A 17971-nucleotide genomic window follows, 5' to 3' on the forward strand; every position below is an offset into this window, starting at 1 on the left:
GCGTCCTTCTGGCGGATCTCGTCCGCCATCAGGATCACCTTCCTCTCGTACTCGGCCAGCAGCTCAGAGTGGTTCTGGTCCTGGAGCGCCGCCGGGGGCTTTGTACATCTTTGTTTCTCTTGTCTTTCCATGACGCTGATTGAGTGACTGGAGACGTGCGTAGAAGACTTAAGATTGTCTGTTTTAGAGGGAAGATTGTCTCTTAAAGACAGTTGTTGTCTGTAGTAGACGGTTGTTGGTCTGTAGCAGACGGTTGTTGGTCTGTAGCAGACGGTTGTTGGTCTGTAGTAGACTGAAGATTGTCTCTTAAAGACAGTTGTTGTCTGTAGTAGACGGTTGTTGGTCTGTAGTAGACGGTTGTTGGTCTGTAATAGACGGTTGTTGGTCTGTAGTAGACGGTTGTTGTCTGTAGTAGACGGTTGTTGGTCTGTAGTAGACGTAACTCGGGTTGTAGTGTTAGACCGGAATGGACTGTAACTATTCACCAGGTTGTGCTGGTGGATCCGTCTGTCAGACTATATACTAACTCCAAGAGTTCAAGACTGTGACATCACTGTGACATCACATCATCAGGGGCTTTGATCTTCATGTGAGTGGCTTTGATGAGTTGTGACATTCTAAATACATGTGACATCACATGTGATGTCACATGTATTTAGAATGTTGGGTGTGTGTGGTGTACTTGTTTTTCACACATAGTGAGGACCTGCATTCTGTTAATCAAGGGTGTGTGTGGTATACTTGTTCTTCATACATAGTGAGGACCTGCAATGTCAATCAAGGGTGTGTGTGGTATACTTGTTCTTTGTACATAGTGAGGACCTGCATTCTGTCACTCAAGGTGTGTGTGGTATACTTGTTCTTCATACATAGTGAGGACCTGTATTCTGTAAATTAAGGGTGTGTGGCATACTTGTTCTTCATACATAGTGAGGACCTGATTAAGTTTTTTCACCAATAGATTGAGGACATTTTTGACATGTCTTTTTGATTTGATTTATATTCCTGTCCTAAGGCTGTTCAGGGGTTAGGACCTGGTATTTATGTCTGTAATTCAATTCAAAGAGGTGAAAAACATTATATAGATCCATTATACACAGAATTAAATGTTTTTTATGTCTTCTTTTATTTAATTTCGTATAATTATAATGATCATGGCTTACATTTAATGAAGACATACAATTCACTGTCTCAAAAAAAAAGTAATATTACAAAAGTAAATGTAGGCCTCTGAAAAGTTTGTCATCTATATGACTCAGTACTTGGTTGACTTGCACTACTGGAAATTACTTTTATCATATTCTAATTTATTGAGATGATCATATAAATAATATAAATATGCTTCTTTCAGAATGATCAACGATCAGCGGTCCGTCCATACAGAGCTCTCATAACTCAATATTCACACTATGCACAGTTTCTTATTGTTTTTTTTTTTTGTTTGTTTGTTTATTTTTGAACAAATGTATTCCACAAAGTCTGCATGACAGACTGTGAGGATGGAGATACAAATGCATCATGGGAAGTGGATCCAGGGTTTTTGGATCTTGGTGCATAAACTTCATGACATATTGTATGATCATTATTATTATTATTATTATTGTTATTATTATTATTATATAGCATAATATATAAGCTTTTAACCAACAGAGTGAAGACATTTTTGAAAAGACCTGTTTAAAGGCCTGTTTGCATGTAAGGACCTGGTGTTAAGATGTGTGTGTGTGTGTATGTGTATGTTTGCTCTGTGTGAGTGTGTGTCTGTCTGTTTTTTGTAATTTTTGGGGTGGTTTTTGTAAAAAAAAAAAAAGTGGGTTTTTTTAATGTTTTTTGTCATTTTGTGTGTTTTTTGTAAAAAAAAAAAAAAAAAAAAAGTGTTTCTTATTTGTGTTTTTGTAATTTTGTGTCTGTTTTATGTGTTTGTTTTTTTCATTTTTGTATGTTTTTGTGTGTTTTTTGTCACTTTTTGGGTAATTTTTGTAAAAAAAAAAAAAAAAGTTGTGTTTTCGGTGTGGTTTTGTGGGTTTAAGTGTTTTTTTGTGAAAAAAAAGTGTTCTTTATGTGTGTTTTGTTAATTTTGTGTGTTTCTTATGTGTGTTTTGTCATTTTTTGGGTGGCTTTTGTGTAAAAAATCGATGTCTTTTCGGTGTGTTTTTGTGTGCTCTAAGTGTGTTTTTATATGTGTTTTTTTGTCTTTTTTTGGGTTGTTTTTGTCATTTTTGGGTGGTTTTTGTAACAAGAAAAAGTATGTTTTTTTATGTGTCTTTGTCATTTTGTGTGTTTTTGTGTTTTTATGTGTTTTTAATGTGTTTCTTGTGTGTTTTTTATGTGTGTTTTTTTGTCATGTTTTGGGTGGTTCTTGTAAAAAAAAGTATGTCTTTTCGGTGTGTTTTTGTGTGCTCTAAGTGTGTTTTTATGTGGCTTTATGTGTGTTTTTGTCATTTTTTGTAAAAAAAAAAAAAAAAAAAAAAATGTTTTCTGTGTATTTTTGTGGGTTTAAGTGGGTTTTTTGTAAAAAAAAAAATAAAAAAAAAAGAAATTTTCTTTGCATATTTTGGGTGTGTTTTTGTGGGGTTATATATGTGTTTTTTATGTGTTTTTGTAATTTTGTGTGTGTGTTTTCTTTTGTTTTTTTCATTTTTTGTGTATTTATTCATTTTTTTGTGTGTTTTTTTGTCATTTTTTGGGTGTTTTTTGTAAAAAAAAATTGTTTTTTATGTGTTTTTTGTCATTTTTTGGGTGGTTTTTGTCATGTTTTGGGTGGTTCTTGTGTTTTTTTTGTGTGTTTTTTGTGTGTTTTTTGTGTTTTTATGTGGGGTTTTGGTACATTTCTGTAATTTTGTGTTTCCTTTGTGTTGAAAATGTTGATCCATTAAGTCAAAATGGAAAAAATAATAATCAGGTCATATAGGTGAGGTTGTGCTGAAAACAATAACATGATATGGTGAACACTTTTTAAGTGGTTTATACAGGCAGAATGAAAAGTGAATGAAGAATGAAAATGCTGAATGGTCTCATAATCCCTAAAAGAAGTCCAGAGTGAAGAAGTCAGCTGTCAGCACTGTTTGATAGATTTTATTGTCAAATATGAAATATTTACACTCTGCAGGTGCTTATAAAGTGTTCTCTCTACTGTATATTACAAACAGATGATGGATCACTACATCATGAACACTTGTTCATAATGAAGCAAAAAGAAAAGAAATAGAGAAGCAGAAGGAGAAGACTAAGTGCTGGTGTTGAGTAATTGGACTGTGCTTCCTGTTGGATCCTCAGCTGAAGGTGTCCAGGTGACAGTACAGGTACATGGACACGACCATGTCAGCGATCTGAGGACACAAAACCACACGTTTGTCTTTTACATGAACTGAAACCAGCCAGATCAGATCACATGTTATATTAAATATATTCATAGAAAAATGAACATTATAGTTTTTTTCTAGACTCAATATATTGTCGTTGGATCCTCATTTGGGAAATACCAGTTTGCCTCGTATATATGTTTGTCTATTTACCTTGTGGTTTGTTATTTACTTTGTGAATATATACCTGGAACACCTTCCATAACAAGCGCCATTTGTAAAAGCCGGCGAAGCAGTGTTGCCAACTTAGCTACTTTGTTGCTATATTTAGCGAGTTTTCAGACGTCCTTAGTGACTTTTTTTTTTTTTTTAAAGCGACTGCCGACAAATCCAGCGACTTTTTCTGGTGTTACTGGAGACTCGTTCTTACTCTTCTTAACAAGCCGCGGGGGCCAGAGGCTCTTCTTAACGAGCCACTGGCCCTCGCGGCTTGTTAAGCCCTTAGCCCTTACCACTTAGCAATCTCTGTTTGTTTACAACGAGCACCGGACACTCTGTGCACAGTTAGCGATGCCGGTTAATTCACCATCACGATGTTTATGATCAGCGGAGACTCCGTGCATAATTAGCCATGCTGCTTTGTTTATGATCATTTTGAAAATCGTTCCTTTCCTATGAGTGCGACCTTACCTCTAAGACTCCTATTCCTGCTGCGATGCCTCCCACGATGTTGGAGTTCTCTTTGAGGTTCTCCAGGATGTGTTTGAAACAGCCCTGAGGAGGAGACCATCACAATCACCTTTATTGTCGTTGCACAGAGTAACAAGCACTAGGACAATGAAATTAGCCACCAACCCGTCCAAATGTATACTTAAAACACACATACAGTATGACAGAGGTGGACAGGACAGGAAGACAGAGATACAAGAAAAGAAATACAGCACGAGAGTCTCCAGTTACTGAATAATCCAGATCATAGAGTCATGGGAAACATATTAGACCCTTGTTTTCTTCAGTTTCTTGTTCATTTTAATGTCTGGTACATATAAAGGTACATTTGTTTGGACAAATATAATGATAACAATAAAAATATCTGATAAGAGTTTAATTTAAGAGCAGATATCTAGAAATTTGACATGTTTTTATTGATAATAACCAAAATCATTATCAATTGTTTCTTTTTATTGGTCATTATACGTGATTTTTTGTTCATTTCGTGTCTTTTTTGGTAATTTTCACATGTACAGTCATAGAAACATTCTTGATAAAAACCAAAATCATGACCAATAAAACCATGTTAAATGTCTTGATATCAGCTCTGAAATTAAACTCTTATCAGATATATTTGTTGTTATCATTATTTTTTGCTTTTATTTGTCCAAACAAATGAACCTTTACTTGAACCAGACATTAAAATGAACAGGAAACTGAAGAAAACAAGGGTTCAAAGTTCTTTCATTCTCTGTTTCATGTGACTAGCAGCAGGGCTGAAGTTACGGCTAGACTCGGTGAATTAGCGGCGTGTTGGCGGTCTGACCTGCACGCCGCTGCGCTCTGCCTCGTCCACGCTGCAGGGGGCGCTGTTGGTCCAGCAGCAGGGCGGCGGCAGGTTCCCTCTGTTCTCCTTTTCAAACTCCGAGCCAACAAAGTCTGTGTAGTTGGTGAAGCCGCAACACTTGAGCTGAGAGAGGAAACAGACTTTAAGAAAGGGCTTCGTGGATAAAGATTAGAGAGTTTTTGTTGGATGTGACACGTGTCGATACCAGCGGAAGTCAATGATTCTAACAAAGATAACGGGCCATGTCATCATCGGGAGTAATAAAATTTTGGAATTTCGGTAATTTTTTAATCATTCTGTGTCTTTTTTTGTTATTTTGTGTCTTTTGTTGTGTCTTTTTTTGTTATTTTGTCTTTTTTGGTAATTTTGTGTCTTTTTTTAGTCAATTTGTGTCTTTTTTGGTCATTTTGTGTCTTTTTTTAGTCAATTTGTGTCTTTTTTGGTCATTTTGTGTCTTTTTTTAGTCAATTTGTGCCTTTTTTTGGTAATTTTGTCTTTTTTTTTGGTGATTTTGTGTCTTTTTTAGTCATTTTGTGGCTTTTTTTAGTCCTTTAGTCCAACATAAAATGTGATATTGAATCTTTTTTTCTAACTTTCAAAACACTATCATGCTCAATAAAGAATTGTAAATGTGTCAAATGTGAACAAAGGTGTCAAATCTACCATATAAGAGGGTTCCATCCAGTTCTATCATTTGATACTAAATCTATTTGAGCTTGTCTCCAGTTTTACTTGGTATATCATCATCAAACTGAAACTGGCCTCATGGAGTTTACAGCCAGAACTTTAGAGGTAAATGTACAGTAGGGCTCCACGCTGCTTTGTTTTATACTCTGATGGAGGCAACAAGTCTGGATTATTTGGAGCTTTTGGAGACTCCACAGGGTTAAAGCTGTGGAGTAGATTTGGTATTTGTGATTGATTCATGTGCTGACAGAATTATCTGAAGAAATAAGTTCACATCTTTTATTTGTAGTATCAGTTTTGTACAACATAATGCTCATGAAACGTGTCCATTGTAGGAGCAACTGAATGCACCGTCAGCCTTGGCTGAAGTTTGTTCCAGTTCACTGTGTTTTTAAGTTTTGATCCATAGAAAAAAGTTTCTTGTGGGTCGTAGTTTTCACCTTTTAGAGGCTGTGAGAGCTATAAAACCTTGCATTCACCTGACAACAGAGAATAAAACTAAAATAAATAAAGTGGGAACATGTTTTTGTTGTTGTTGTCAAGGTCTGTCAGTCTCATTATGTTTCGCCAGTATAAACTGAACCTTCGCTGATGTGTGTGTGCAGGTGAGCTGAGGTGACGTTAGCATTGGATATTATCAACAGACGGTTTGTTGATGTGGTTATATGAGTTCAGCTGAGTGAAGGACACAGAACAGGAACATTATGTTCTTCAGTTACAGTGTTTACTGTTTACTGAACCTCCAGCAAGCAGAATAAATAAAGTACATGAAAGTTATGATGAGCTGTGCTACAGACTCTGTGTTTAGAGAGACGTGAAGGGGAAGTTAGGGAGAAAACAACAAGATCTCCAACCTAAACGTTTGTCAGGACCACCCATAGACTCCTATGAGCGTTTAGCGGCTCACGGTACAGAGCGGAGCATTCTACAAATAGCACACATTCACTCATATTTATTATGGCAAGCCGTTCAGGAAATTATGGATTCAAAACTTGAGAGTATATATATATATTTAACCAGAGTTTAACCAGAGATTAACCAGAGTTTAAGCAGACTTTAACTAGAGTTTAACCAGAGATTAACTAGAGATTAACCAGAGATTAACTAGAGTTTAACTAGAGTTTAACCAGAGATTAACTAGAGTTTAACCAGAGTTTAAGCAGACTTTAAGCAGAGTTTAACCAGATGAACATATTATAGGTTGTGAACTTGATGGCCAGATGTTTTACCTCCGTCATGGTGGTGTTCCAGATCTTAGTGACCACAGGATCGCTGCCGTAATCCTCCTGGAGAGCTGGAACCGCCCACGCTCTGAGGATCCCCTCAGCCTGAACACACACAAACACACACACACACACACACACACACACACACACACACACAGGTAAAGACTGTGAAGATGTTATTGGTGCACCTCTAACAGTGGAATCTGTAGTTGTGTACAGTGATTGTGTATTTGTCAGTCAATGTGAAGTCACATACTCTATGAGTTGTGTACTCGTAGATTTTTTTTTTCTCCACTAATACAAAACAATCCTATTTTATGTCGCAGATTAAAAAACTGACACGTTCACATTTTTGCTCCTATTGTTGTCGTTTATTTGGTACAAAACATGTTTGTTCTTTTAAAACACAAACACAAATCGATAAGTACAACTGGTTTTGTTAATTAGTCGGTCACATTAGCCGGTAGCATTAGGCGGTCACATTAGCCGGTAGCATTAGACGGTCACATTAGCCGGTAGCATTACACGGTCACATTTGCCGGTAGCATTAGTCGGTCACATTAGCTGGTCGCATTAGCCGGTAGCATTAGACAGTCACATTAGCTGGTCACATTAGCCGGTAGCATTAGACGGTCACATTAGCCGGTAGCATTAGACGGTCACATTAGCTGGTCGCATTAGCCGGTAGCATTAGACGGTCACATTAGCTGGTCACATTAGCCGGTAGCATTAGACGGTCACATTAGCCGGTAGCATTACACAGTCACATTTGCCGGTAGCATTAGTCGGTCACATCAGCTGGTCGCATTAGCCGGTAGCATTAGACAGTCACATTAGCTGGTAGCATTAGCTGGTCGCATTAGTCGGTAGTATTAGCCGGTAGCATTAGACGGTCACATTAGGCGGTCATCGCTGCTTGCAGCTTTCATTTTTTATTTATTATTTATGATCTTTTCTTTACAGCTGAGCACGGACTGAGAACAAAGCAGCGCTCAGCTGAACGTCTCCAGCTTTTCATTTATCGCTTTCCCACTTAAGAACAATAACCAATTAGCAGCAGCGAGTCGCTGCAGTAAAACATATTGATAATTATTACAGAGGGATCAATAACACACCAGGCTGAAGAGTTTTATCACGTGTGGAAGGTGTTCTTCACCGCACGAACACGCCACCCAGAGATCTTATCTACACCACCACAACCGTGTTTCCACTGCAGGCTTTGTCCTGCTGTCCAACACGTGTGTGTGTGTGTGTGTGTGTGTGTGTGTGTGTGTGTGTGTGCGTGTGCAGTGGGCCGTGGCGAGGCGTGGGCCAGAGTGACAGTGATGAATTAGCCGGCTGGTAATAACCCTCTCTGATCTCAGCCTCTCACAGCTTCTTGGGGGGCACTTTTAATTGTGGCATGTATCCCAGAATCCCCTTGGGCTTCACTGTACACACACACACACACACACACACACCTATGGTACAGTGCAGCACACACTCCCCCTCCCCGTCTGATGGCTCTTTGTGTGACTGTACGCGACGGGATTATTAATCAAAAAGGGAAAAGCTTGGCGTGGCGGCGTGGGGGGGAGGAGCTAACCTGTGTGTTTGTGAAGGAATTCTCTGACAACAAAAGATTCTCCTGCAGCCTGAAACACAACCTGCATCACCCCGTCCCTGCTAACACTGTGGATAAACACAGGATGTGTCCCGGCGAGCCGTCGGAGCATCAATATATATGGAAATGTTTCCCAGGTTACGGCCATAAAAAGCAGCAGAAGAATGGAGAATAATGGCTCGGTCATTTTTTGATTTATTTTCAGTTTTTTTCCAGGTGCCGTGCAGCCGCCGGGCTGTTTATTTCCCAAGTGCTTTGTGTGAGAGGAGATTTATTTAATTTCTGATGAATAGGTGACTCCCACTGAATTACCTTCCTGCCTGTGAAATCAGCAGCAGTATTTTATATCAGTGGTGTGTGTTGAAGTGTGTGTGAGGCTCTGAGGTTATTTACATGCAGGCCTCTCATCTACATGCTGCAGCCTGACAGACAGACAGTCAGACAGACAGACAGACAGAGGAGGTGGAACGGGAAGAGGACATGTATTGTTTGGAGAGAGGACATTTTGACATATTAGGACGTTTTTACATAGTCAAACTTTTGGTACACTGCAAAAAACATGAAGCTTACCAAGTATTTTATTCTTATATCTAGCAATAGTATCTTAATTATCTTGTTTTGAGTATAATTTACCTACACTGTAAAAAGATTCCGTTGCTTTTACAGAAAAAAACTGTCAGCTGTGGTAACCAGAACAATTCTGCAAATAATACAGTATAAACTCGTAAATGTTACTGGTATTCAGTGAGCAATAAATAATAACTGAATGTTAATTTACTGGTATTCAATGTACAATAAGCAAAATCTGCATGTAAATTTTGCATAAATAATTAGTATAAAAGCAGCATCATCCTGTTAAATTAACAGTCAAGGACGTTTTAATTACTACAGTTTTAGGATGTAAAATTTACAAGTTGTTATGTAAAGATGTTGACATGTATTTTTTACGGAAATATTCTGGTAACCATAGCTGCCAGTTTTTTTCTGTAAAAAAACGTGACATTTTTACAATGTACTGAGCATAGCTTTATGTGCTTATTTTAAGAACATGTGTCTTTATGGTCTTGTATAGTTAGTAAAACCTAAAAAAAAGTAATTTTGTAACAAAAAAGAGTGAGTAACCCCTCTTCAGTTTCACTTCAGTATTGTGTAAAGACTTGTTTTTAGGATTGACATTGTGAGCTTTTTCATGCTTTTCACTCTATTCAACTGTTGAATATGGTGAGTTTTTACCTAAAATATTGGCTCCAGTTGAGAGTTTTAGTTGCATGTAGTTTAAATGATATTTCACGGCGCGTTTTGCCATGCCCATTTCTGAAACCAATTAAATACGTACATTTTCGACGGCATTTAATTTTGTCCCAAGTTCGGTGAGTATTGGAAAATGATAAAGCCCTCAAAAACATGATTCATTTACCATCATCATGCATGGCAAGTTTGAGGCAGATTGGACAATGTATGGTCAAGTTATAAGGTCTCGTGTTTTATGAAAAAACGCCACATTTTGCCGCCATATCACGCCCCCACAGTGTGACGGTCTGTCAAGCTTTTAATAATTTTTTATGTCAAAGGCATTGTGATGGTGCTGACCAAGTCTGAAGTCGATCAGATTAAATCTGTAGGAGGAGTTTGTTAAAGTATTCGGCGTGGAAATGGCGAAAAACCTCTAAAACGCCATTTTCGATCCAAGATGGCCGTCTTCCTGTTCGTTTTGGGGTATGGCTTCTTGAGACATTGTGGTGCACCAAATATACGTTTTATAATAAACGGACTAATTTCAACAGGGTCCTCCACTGTTGGTGCTCGGGCCCTAAATATTTAATAAAAGGGGACAGAAGTATTGTCTGGACCAACTGGTTTCTGTGGATAAAGCCTCTATTTATTCTCAGTGTTTCTCTGTGTTAGTCCGTCTGTCTGTCCGCTGGATTGAACCCTTTGATAAACCTGTTTTATGGATTATTATCCTCATCACTCTTATCTGTTTATGTGGACTCTCTCTCTGCTCTTGGTCTCTACAGCTGGTGAACCTCCTGCTTTCCATTGTGGCTCCGGCCACTTTGACCACAGATTTACATTGGTTTACTCCGGTCTACATTAACATAACCAGGAACATTCCTGCTGCTGTCGCTGCTGTTGAAGGCTGCAGACAGGTCTGCAAACCAAAACAACCTCATACTGTACGTTCATACTGACTTTATACAACTAGAAGTTAACATGAACTGATCCATCTGGACAGGAAACTCCTGACTGGACTGATGCAGAAATATCATTCATGCAGCACTTTGATGCTTCTGGTGTGGAAATGTTTGTATGTATGAGCTTGGGCTCTAACATAATGAGATATAACTGACAGATTCTCACTCTGACGTTTATTTAGATGGAAAGCTTTGAGTAGATTGTGTTAGAGCAGAAGTAATGGGAGTTAATTGTCATTTTGTCTCTCTGATGAGATATTAAAGCAAAGATTCCTTCATTAAAACATCTCGTCACATCAGCAGGTCATAAACGTGACCGGGTCACCACCAGGAATCACTGTGACCGGGTCACCACCAGGAATCACTGTGACCGGGTCACCACCAGGAATCACTGTGACCGGGTCACCACCAGGAATCACTGTGACCGGGTCACCACCAGGAATCACTGTGACCGGGTCACCACCAGGAATCACTGTGACCGGGTCACCACCAGGAATCACTGTGACGGCCTCATCACACAGAGGAGAAGCTTCTTAAGGCTGTTATTGTGACCAGCTGGAGGTCATTGTCTCTGTGAGTGGAGCTGAAGGCAGATTAATGCTGCAGATAGAACACATAGACGCTTTATTTACCTCTCTATATATATGCATATTAGATGTATAGTGACCATATTCATTATTCGGAGGCTATTGTGGTTACGGTGTTATGAGGAGCAGGAGACGGACAGCTGCTCACACACACACACACACACACACACACACAATGATGGAGCTGACAGCAGCTTTGTGTCTGTAATGGACATGATGCTAACGCTAACTAACAGGACGCTAACGGGACGCTAAACCAAATCTAGTAGGTACTTAAAGAGACAAATCTGAGATATGTCTCACACGCAGACACACACACACACACACACACAGACGCAGACAGACACACACAAGTGTACACACACAGACATACAGACACTCCCACACACACACACATACACACAAGCGCACACACACAAAAGTGAACACACACACGAAGACACACTCACACACACACAGAAACACACACGCAGACAAACACATATACACACAGACACACACAAGTGCACACACGCACGCACACACACACACACACACACTTCACAGTACCATATATAATAATTAAAGGGTTTAAATGAGTTGATTTAAATGATGTAAAAGCAGGTTTGGATCCTGATTAAGAAACTAGAGAGTGAGTGTGTTTTGTCCAATCAGACGGTGTGTGTGTGTGTGTGTGTGTGTGTGTGTGTAGCTGCAGATTGTTGCTTTATAGGTTTTATTTTATGTTTCTGCAAACCACAGAAAATAATTCTCCAGTGACAAAACAAACTGACGCTGATCTGTCCATCGAAAGACAACAAATACTCACGTTTTAGTTTAGTTAACTGACATAAAACGGCCCTCATAGTCAGTGTGTGTGTGTGTGTGTGAGAGTGTGTGTGTGTGTGTGTGTGTGTGTGTGAGTGTGTGTGTGAGGGAGGGTCTCTATGTAAATAGGCTGTTTTGCATATAAAATGCTTTAGCTCCAATATTCCAGAGTAATAAATTGCTGTAAGTGTGCGTGGCCCCGGGGCCCCGGGCTCTCCAGGAGTCATTAAGTAGCTGAATGTAGTGAGGCGACATAAAGCCAGTAATTCAATGATGCTCGGCCATGATGGAGAATTTACATGGAGATAAAAGCAGAGAGAGGGATGAGGAGGTGAGAGGGAGAAGAATTAAGAGACAAAGGAGGAGGAGGAGGACTCACAAATGAAGAGTAGGCCAGAGCCACCACTCCTGCTGCCACTTCAGCGATGAAGATGATGAGGATGACGGAGAAGAACTGCAGGGAGGAAGAAGAGCAGCAGACAGGGATTAATGATATCAGAATAATAATAAAGATGCTGTTGTCCAAATACACATTCAGAGCTGCCATGATCTGTTTACAGCCTGAAGGCAGAGAGGATCTGTTGTATCACCAGTCGGTCCTCATGTTTCCATCCAACAAGTTCTCCAACAGAAACAGCAGAAGAAGGCGCATTTCAGGGCAACTATGTGGCTGTAAACGTGATTGTAAAATTTTTGGGAAAAACAGGGAACATAGGACCTTTTTTCTAAAAAAAGGGTGCCCGAGCGGGGAACACAGGACCCAGGGAACTTAGGGATGACCCCAGTAAGAGCTTCCTGCTCCCTCGGTATGTTGGTGAGGTCACCCTGTCCCCGACCCTCTAAGCCTGGAGTTGAACCCACCGTCAGCAGCAGACACTTGCTCTGCTTGGAGGCTCCGCAGCAGCCCAGCAGCCCCAGCAGCAGCAGCACGGCTCCGATGGCGATGCAGAAGAAACCCACGTTGACGAACTGCATGCCCTGGCTGGAGAACGGACCCAGCAGCCGCAGGAAGGAGCTCCCGTCCACGCTCACCCAGATCCCCATGGCCAGCAGCGTCAGGCCGGCTAGCTGCAGGACAGAGGAGGGTCAGCAGGGAGACACGTCTAATAATAATAATAACAACAATAAAAATAATAATAATAATAATAATAATACATCGCATTAAGGATGTTTCCACTAAAGCCCAATACCCGGAATGAGGCGGGTCTTACTTGCCGAAACGCCCCTAATTTGAATACGAGCAGTCCGGAGCGTTTTTTTGTCTGGACTTTTTTCATCCCTGTAGAAGAGCAGGGTCTTTTTTCTCCCCTTTTTTCTGGTTACTGATTGGATAGAACACTAAGCAGGATGTGACGTAGTACTGGAAGCCACAACAACACGTGCCATTTGCTGGCGAAGCAATGTTGCCAACTTAGCGAGTTTGTTACTATGTTTAGCGACTATTTTTCAAAAAAGCGACTGGCGACAAATCCAGGGACTTTTTCTGGTGTTATTGGAGACTTTTGGAGACTTTCTTAACAAGCCGCGGGGGCCATCGCCTCGTCAAGAAAAATGTTGAAATTAGAAATTAGACATTTGTATTTGTGGATCGCAAAACACGTGTGCAAATCAAGGACTATTTGTAGATCAGCCTCTGTGCGTTTACAGGTATTAATGAGACAAATTTAAGCCCAAACAGGACGGATGACTTTGGTGGAAATGTGGAGCTGGATGTCGTCTGCAAAGCACTGAAAATGGAGTCCATGCCAGCGGATGATGTGACCAATGAGAAGGATGTAAAGGATGAAGAGGAGGGGGCCGGGAACTGAACCTTGGGGGACACCTCGGGAGACGGGAGCAGAGGGGGGTTTGCAGTTGTTAAATTTGATGTTGTTGTTGAAAATGTGACTCCTAAAAATGGAACGCTGATCGCTACAGGGGCCCAGGAGACGCCAGTCACCAGTCTGAAGATCTTCAGGGGGAACAGGTTTCTGGAAATGAGAGTCCGTCTTACATCACACTGTGAAACCTGGGATCCTTTCAGACCGGAGGATCCCTTTGTGAGGTGAGAGCTGCTGCCTCAGGACTCACATCATGGATCAGGGCCTGAGCAACAACTAGCACTCTGCAGACTGGTATCACACTGACAGAAAGGATGGAGATCCATTCAGAGATCTGCTGACAGCCCTCGGGTTCAGAGTTACAGCTGGACAGTGAGTCTGAAGACTTACTGCACCACTATCTACTAGAGAAGAAGCGTAACTGTATCCCGGACACCATTCGGCTAAGATTCTATCAAAATTTCACATTAACTACTAACTTCTTATCTTTCAAACCGTATATTGTTTTAACCATGTACGTTAGCCTCGGGTTTACCAGAGTTGGCTAAAGCCGTGAGCTAACTGTAGCCCACATCAGACACTTGGATCTCCTCACTTTAAAAAAAAAAGACACAAAATGACCAAAAACAGACTCAAAATAACTAAAAAAGACTGCAAATGACACAACAAAAGACACAAAATTACCAACATTGTTCCTCTAAACACAAAGAGCCAAATCAAAGTCCCACTAAAGTCCCACTAGAATAAAAACCAGAGTTGATGACAGGATCACACACAATCACAAGATCACATTTATGTTGGTTTTTCTTTGTTTCTTTTTGGTTCTAAATGTTGATCCAGTAAGTCAGAATGAAAAACCTATTATTATCAGGTCATATAGGTGAAAAATATACCAACATGGTATTTAAACATTTTTGTTAAAGTGGTGTATTCAGGCAAATGGACAAAAAAGACTCCGTAGAGTTAATAATCTCTGTCCGTGAACATGAAACGACAGGATGAAACCTGTAAAACCTGCTCCGGACAAACAAATCAGGACTGGCTCTTGTTTCAGATTACAGAGAGGAAATCTCTCAACCTCTGACCTCCTCCTCCTCCTCCTGCTCCTCCTCCTCTGAAAGCTGATGTGGAGTGTCAGCCTCCATCAGTGTGTCAGACATCTCCCCCTCCTCCCTTTGTCTCCCTCCTCTATCTATTTTTTACTCTTTTCTCCTCTCTGGAAGCTAAATGTGAAGCGACAGGCATATTCCCGCTGTAACCAGCGCCGGCCCTCAGCAGGTATAATTATAGCTGGCACACGTCTCGTCTTTACGAAGGTTTAATCCCTCTGATGCTGCGCCATGCACTGCAAAAATCACCTCTTAAAAACAAGGGAAAAGTAGAAAAATGAGGTGTATTCAGCTTAAAAACAGCAAAATACACCTAGTTTTTGTACTTTTCCCCTTGTAGAATATTTTTCTTGAAATTCTTGAAATGAGGCAAAAGCCGTGGAATCTTTATATCAAACAAGTAAAACAGACTAAAATAAAAACTGCTGACTAAGAATAACTATCTGATCAGACAAAAACTAAATTACTTAAGAAAGACACAAAATGACAGAAAAGACACACAAATATTTAAAAAAAGACACTGAATGACCCAAAAAGACACAAAATAACCAAAAAATACACAAAATTATTTTAAAAAAAGACATGAAATCACCAAAACAAGACAAAATTACTAAAAAAATGAGACACAGAATTTCCAAAAAAAAGAGACACAGAATTACCAAAGAAGACACAAAATTATTTAAAAAATACACAAAATTACTAAAAAAAGACACAAAATTATTTTAAAAAGACACAAAATTACAAAAAAGACACAAAATTATTTTAAAAAGACACAAAATTACCAAAAAAGATAACATTTCTAAAAAAAAGCACACAATTACCAAATAAAGAGACACAAAATTACCAAAAAAAGATACAATTTCTAAAAAAGGCACACAATTACCAAATAAAGAGACACAAAATTACCAAAAAAGACACAAAATTATAAAAAAAAAGACACAAAATTATTTAAAAAAGACTCAAAATTACCAAAAAAGTAATTAAAGGGACCTTCCACACACAACACGGTAAGTGCCATTCATATAAAACTGTGTGCCGTGAGTTTGAGACCCCTGATGTAAGATATTTTATCTGACTTATATTTCAGTTTTTGCAGTGTGTTTGTGCAGCCGGATGCCCTGTCACAGACTAAATCAGGTTTGTGGAGGAGTCGGGGGGAGCAGGAGCTCCAGAGAGGAGAAATATAAGCTATTAGGGTTAGAGGGAGGCGGCGGCCTCCAGAGAGGGGGAGGAGGAGGCTGCAGATGGAGCGATAGAAAGGGCCGGCCCACCCCGACTCACATGGAATTGGTTCTCTTTGAAAAGGCTGGAATGAGAAAGACGTCAGTTGAGTTTAAAAACCCATTTTCATGGGTCATATTACCGGAGCAGACAATCTGATTAAGCCTCTTCTCATCTCACATTCATTCAGAGGACAGAGGAGGAGGACAGGATCCGTCTGGAGCTGCTGGATCACTTTCAGCCTCCAGACTCTTTAACTGCTTTTATTCTCACGTATTCACAACATTTCCTATTATAAATGGAGCTGAGGACCAGGGAACACTTCACCTCCCTGTTTGACTCCTTAATGTCTTTATAATAGTGTGAAGGTTAAATTATTCAGAGGTTCCTCCACTTGATTCACAACTTTCCTGCTTTGTTTTATATCAGGGGTCTCAAACTCGCGGCCCCTGGGCCGAATGCGGCCCTCATGACCACAAAAAGACACAAAATGACCAAAAGAGACACAAAATTATCAAAAATGATAAAAAGACACAAAATGAAAAACAGACACAAAATTACCAAAAGACACAAAATTACCAAAAAAAGGACAAAATTACCAAAAAAGACACAAAATTACCAAAAAACACAAAATTACCAGAAAAAGACAAAAAAATTACCAAAAAAAAGACAAAAAATTACAAAAAGACACAAAATTACCAGAAAAAGACAAAAAAAGCCCTTTCCTGTCCCCCATCAGATCAGTGTTGGTGCCCCGTGTGAGGCCAAAGGTCAGCATGTGATTCAAACATCTCTTAACTTCCTGCATCAGGTTTTTACTGAACTATGTCACTTCCTCTGACGTGAATTTGAATTTAATTGGTTGTTAAGAAAAGATAAATAGTGAGTGCAGCTCTGGAGAAGCTGATGAATCATCTGCGAGAAAAAAGTTGCTTTTTTCCCCACTTTTTTGTCGTAAATCTGTGACTTTTTTCATGCAGATTTGCCACTTTAAATCTCTTACATCTGCAACTTTTTTTTTTGTAGATTTTCCACTTTAATCTAGTATATTTGCAACTTTTTTTCTCGAAATATTTTTATTTTTTTATTTTGGATATCCGCTGAAGTTACCAAATACGGTTCTTCGCCTGATAAAGGGTTAAATACAGGAAGCTGGAGGTGTAGGTGGGGCGTGTAATTATGGAAGAAACATCCTATCTTTATTTGAGAGTGTAGACTTTCAGTCTGAGAGCCTGATTTTATTCCTCTTCAGTGAAACAGCTTCTTCTCCTGCTCACATTTTGTGCTCCTACTCTAGATTTCTGCTGCTTTCTTCCAGAATAGATTCAGAACTGGATAGTTACACTAGAGCCTGTTCAGCCATCATGTCTGGTTAAAGGTTTCAATGAGAGAATCAGCTGTTACACAGATTCTCTAACTGTAAAGAGGATATTTCTTCCATAATAAGCTCAGAGGAAACAATCTCACCAAGATCAGCAGGTTGAACACGACCATCATCAGCTTAACGAACGTGAAGCAGCCCATTTTAATCTGGAACAAGAGGACAAGATCAGTTATTATTATTATTAATATTATTATTATTTCATCAGACCTTTAATCTCTCTCTCTCTCTCTCTCTCTCTCTCTCTCACACACACACACACACACTCTCACACACACACACACACACACACACAAACACACACACACACACATACACACTTCTTTAAAATGACCGTTAACTTTAAGTTAAGTTTTTCCATCAAAAGAAACGCTGTTCTGCCATATAATTGACAGGAAAATACTTTATAAATGCTGCATAAATTTTACCATTAAATATAACAGTATATTTCTGTTAGAGATATGGTGTTTAGTAC

At 39.5% G+C, this 17971-nt stretch overlaps 1 protein-coding gene across 1 annotated transcript; it reads right to left on the bottom strand.

Moving 5' to 3' along the window:
• Nucleotides 1-2957: 2957 nt before the first annotated feature.
• Nucleotides 2958-17639, bottom strand: LOC131977329 (tetraspanin-1). Its single transcript, XM_059340572.1, has 7 exons — nt 17583-17639; nt 12827-13033; nt 12345-12419; nt 6777-6875; nt 4840-4983; nt 3993-4076; nt 2958-3329 (listed from the first exon to the last, which is right to left on the bottom strand). Exons 1-7 carry the CDS (start codon nt 17637-17639, stop codon nt 3273-3275), a joined length of 723 nt encoding a protein of 240 aa, XP_059196555.1. The 3' UTR covers nt 2958-3272.
• Nucleotides 17640-17971: the final 332 nt, after the last annotated feature.

This window comes from Centropristis striata, chromosome 9 (genome assembly GCF_030273125.1).
Source record: "Centropristis striata isolate RG_2023a ecotype Rhode Island chromosome 9, C.striata_1.0, whole genome shotgun sequence".
Lineage (NCBI taxonomy): Eukaryota > Metazoa > Chordata > Actinopteri > Perciformes > Serranidae > Centropristis > Centropristis striata.

Bases quoted from the DNA above. Each gene is read 5' to 3' on its own strand.
- LOC131977329 (XM_059340572.1), bottom strand. From the start codon at position 17,639: ATGGGCTGCTTCACGTTCGTTAAGCTGATGATGGTCGTGTTCAACCTG. The intron at 6,876-12,344 runs GTGAGTCCTCCT...GTGTGTGTTCAG, and splicing joins CTCTGGCCTACTCTTCATTT to GCTGAGGGGATCCTCAGAGC. The intron at 3,330-3,992 runs GTAAGGTCGCAC...TTGTGTCCTCAG, and splicing joins CAGGAATAGGAGTCTTAGAG to ATCGCTGACATGGTCGTGTC.